At 53.1% G+C, this 3328-nt stretch overlaps 1 protein-coding gene across 1 annotated transcript in view; it reads left to right on the top strand.

Annotated features, from left to right (window-relative positions):
• Window positions 1–3328, top strand: part of lamb1b (laminin, beta 1b) — a gene marked incomplete at its 5' end in the record, with an annotated part of 10956 nt that overhangs the window by 448 nt on the left and 7180 nt on the right. The window contains 6 exon segments of the mRNA XM_083691917.1: window positions 11–242; window positions 363–526; window positions 993–1211; window positions 1507–1724; window positions 2606–2677; window positions 2679–2703. Of these exon segments, the coding sequence (XP_083548043.1) occupies window positions 11–242; window positions 363–526; window positions 993–1211; window positions 1507–1724; window positions 2606–2677; window positions 2679–2703 (930 nt within the window).

Genomic DNA, 3328 nt, shown 5'->3' with positions numbered 1-3328 from the left:
CCCCCCCCAGCGTGTGAGTGTGAGCCCCAGGGCTCGGTCAGTGCGTTCTGCCATGAGTCTACGGGTCAGTGTGAGTGTGTGCCCGGAGCGTCCGGGCGCCAGTGTACCCACTGCCTGCCAGGCCACTGGGGCTTCCCTCAGTGCCGGCCCTGCCACTGCAACGGACACAGCGACCGCTGCCACCCCCAGACCGGGGAGTGCCAGGCCTGCCGGGAACACACCAGCGGGCACAACTGTGAAAGGTGCTGTGCCGTGATGTACCATACCACCTGTGTGTGTGTGTGTGTGTGTGTGTGTGTGTGTATGTGTATGCTTATGTGTGTGTGTGTGTGTGTGTGTTGTGTGTGTGTGTGTGCCTGCAGGTGTGAGAGTGGTTACCATGGTGACCCGGTGTTGGGGTCGGGGGGTCACTGCCGCCCCTGCATGTGTCCAGACGGCCCGGCCAGCAGGCGCCAGTTCGCCGACAGCTGTTACCAGACCGCCAACTCCAACCAGCTGATCTGTGTCTGCAGCCCTGGGTACAGAGGTAAGGAACACACACACACACACACACACACACACACACACACACACACACACACACACACACACACACACACACACACACATAAGCATACACACACAAGCATACACACACACACACAGGCACACACACACACGCACACACACATAAGCATTAACATTACATAAGCATACATACACACACACATACACACACATACACACACACACACACACACACATACACACATACGCAGACACACACATACATGCATACACACGCACACACCAACAACACCATACTGCTCCAGTTTGTGTGTTTGTGTGTGTCTGTGTGTGTGCATAGGTGTGTGTATTTTTCTGTGTGTGTGCATGCGTGTGTGTGTGCATGTGCGTGTGTGTGTGTGCATGTGCGTGTGTGTGTGTGTGTGTCTGTTGTGTGTGTGTGTGTAGTTCTGGACTCACCTCTCCCTCTCCTCCGTAGGTGCCAGGGTGTGACGAGTGTGCCCCTGGTTACTATGGGAACCCCCAGGTGGCGGGCGGGCGCTGCATGCCCTGTCAGTGCAGCAGCAACATCGACATGCAGGACCAGGGGTCCTGCGACGCCCGCACGGGCGCCTGCCTCAAATGCCTGTACCACACCGAGGGCTCCAGCTGCCAGCAATGCAAACTGGGTTACTACGGCAACGCTGCCACCCAGAGCTGCAGGAGTGAGTAGAACCTGTTTGTGACAGTGTGTGTGTGTGTGTGTGTGTGTGTGTGTGTGTGCCTGTCTGTGTGTATGTGTGTATGTGTGTGTCTATGTGTGTGTGTCTGTCTGTCTGTGTGTGTGTGTATGCCTGTTTCTGTCTGTCTGTGTCTGTCTGTGTGTGTGTGTGTGTATGTGTGTGTGTGTGTGTGCCTGTGTCTGTCTGTGTGTCTGTCTGTGTCTGTCTGTGTGTGTGTGTGTGTATCTGTGTGTGTGTGTGTGTGTGTGTGTGTGTGTAACTCTGTCTCTCTCTGTAGAGTGTATGTGCTCCCCTGTGGGCACGGCGGCGGAGGCGTGTCCGTCCGTGGGGGAGTGTCACTGTGACCTGCAGAGCGGTCAGTGTCCCTGCCAGCCCAACGTGATTGGTCAGAACTGCGACCGCTGCGCTCCTGATACGTGGAACATCGCCAGCAGAACAGGATGTCACGATTGCGACTGTGACCCCACCAACTCCTTTTGGACAGCCTGCAACGAGGTGGGGTCCTCTACTGACCTCTGACCTTTCCCCTCAGACCACGCCCCACAACCCCACATCACCACCCCATCTACATCAACCCCACCTTCCCTGCCAGATATGAAGCCTCACTCTTCTTTATTGACATCAGTTTTAGCCTTCTCTCTCTCTCTCTCTCTCTCCCTCCCTCCCTGAACCTTTATTTCAACAGAGTCACTTTGAGACCGGAGTCTGTTTTTCTAGGGAGCCTGGCAAATGAAAGTAAACAAACAAAAACAAACAGAAGATGCAATTTCATCCAAAACATAAACTCTGCTGTGTAGCCAGGTCCCCTCAGGGCGCCCGCACTGCTGCAGTCTAGTTTCAGTATCGCTTGGAGCTCTGAGTCTTTCTCCCTCTCTTTGATTCCTCTCTCTCACACACACACACACACACACACACACACACACACACACACACACACACACACACACACACACACAGAGGGACAGTATCAGCAAGAATTTCTGTGTTTATTGGCTATGCTCCATAGAAGGAAGGAAGTCTCAGAATACACTTAGGGATTTCTAAACACACACATTCCACTCGGAGACAGGAGAGAGGAGGAAACTCTATCAACCATTTATGGCCCATTGTGTGTGTGTGTGTGTGTGTGTGTGTTGACGTTGTTTATGTCTGTGTTCGAGCGTGGAGCAATCTCCCGTAACGTCTGGTAACTCAATATGGATTTAAAACGCTGACATGTTGCCCACACAGGCAGTGGAATGAGTAATTCTGTTCCACACATTACAATCAGCCCGTCCTCCCATTTCTACCCTCACCAGCCTCCACGAGCGACACAGACATTTTTGATGCATGTTTTGATACAGTGTGTTGCATGTTGACGTGTTTTGTGTTGCTAGGTGACGGGTCAGTGCTCGTGCAGTGGGGGCTTTGGCGGCAGAACCTGCCGGGAGTGCCGAGCGCTGTTCTGGGGGCGATCCCGAGGTCACATGTCACGGTACGTCGTCCCCTCTGGGTCTGGGTCTGGGTCTGGGTCTAAAGCATGGAGCTGGTACTCTGAATGGAACACCTCAGACACTGTGTTGCAGTGGAGGAGAATCTGTGGGTTGTGTGTGTTGTGTTGTGGTTGTGTGTGTTGTGTGTGTTGTGTTGTGGTTGTGTGTGTTGTGTTGTGGTTGTGTGTGTTGTTTGTGTTGTGTGTGTTGTGTGTTGTGTGTTCGTGACTGTCCCAGGAGTGTGTCACATACAGGAGATGAAACACGTGTCACAGCTTCCTCCCCATCTGGGTCCCTCTCTCGGTCCAGGGAAACACTGTGTGTGTGTGTGTGTGTGTGAGAGATTGTGTCTCTCTCTCTCTCTCTCTGTCTCAATATCTCTGTCACAGTCTCTCTATTATCTTTAATCTCTCTCTCTCTCTCTCTTTAGATCTCTCTCGGTCAGTCTCTCTACTGTTCCTCTGTCTCCTCCCTCTCTCTCTCTCCCCTCCCTCTCTCCCCTCCCTCTCTCCCCCCCCCTCTCTTGGAGGGGGGTGAGTGTGTGTAAACAGTATCTGGTCTCTTTCTCATGACATGGCGGTTCCCCTGAGTGATGCTGCTGGAGGAGTTCATCATTCATTTGTTTTA

This window comes from Argentina silus, assembly GCF_951799395.1.
Source record: "Argentina silus genome assembly, chromosome: 20".
NCBI classification, from domain to species: Eukaryota; Metazoa; Chordata; class Actinopteri; order Argentiniformes; family Argentinidae; genus Argentina; species Argentina silus.
Note: the sequence above shows the minus strand (reverse complement) of the source record. Positions and strands in the feature narration are given on the sequence as shown.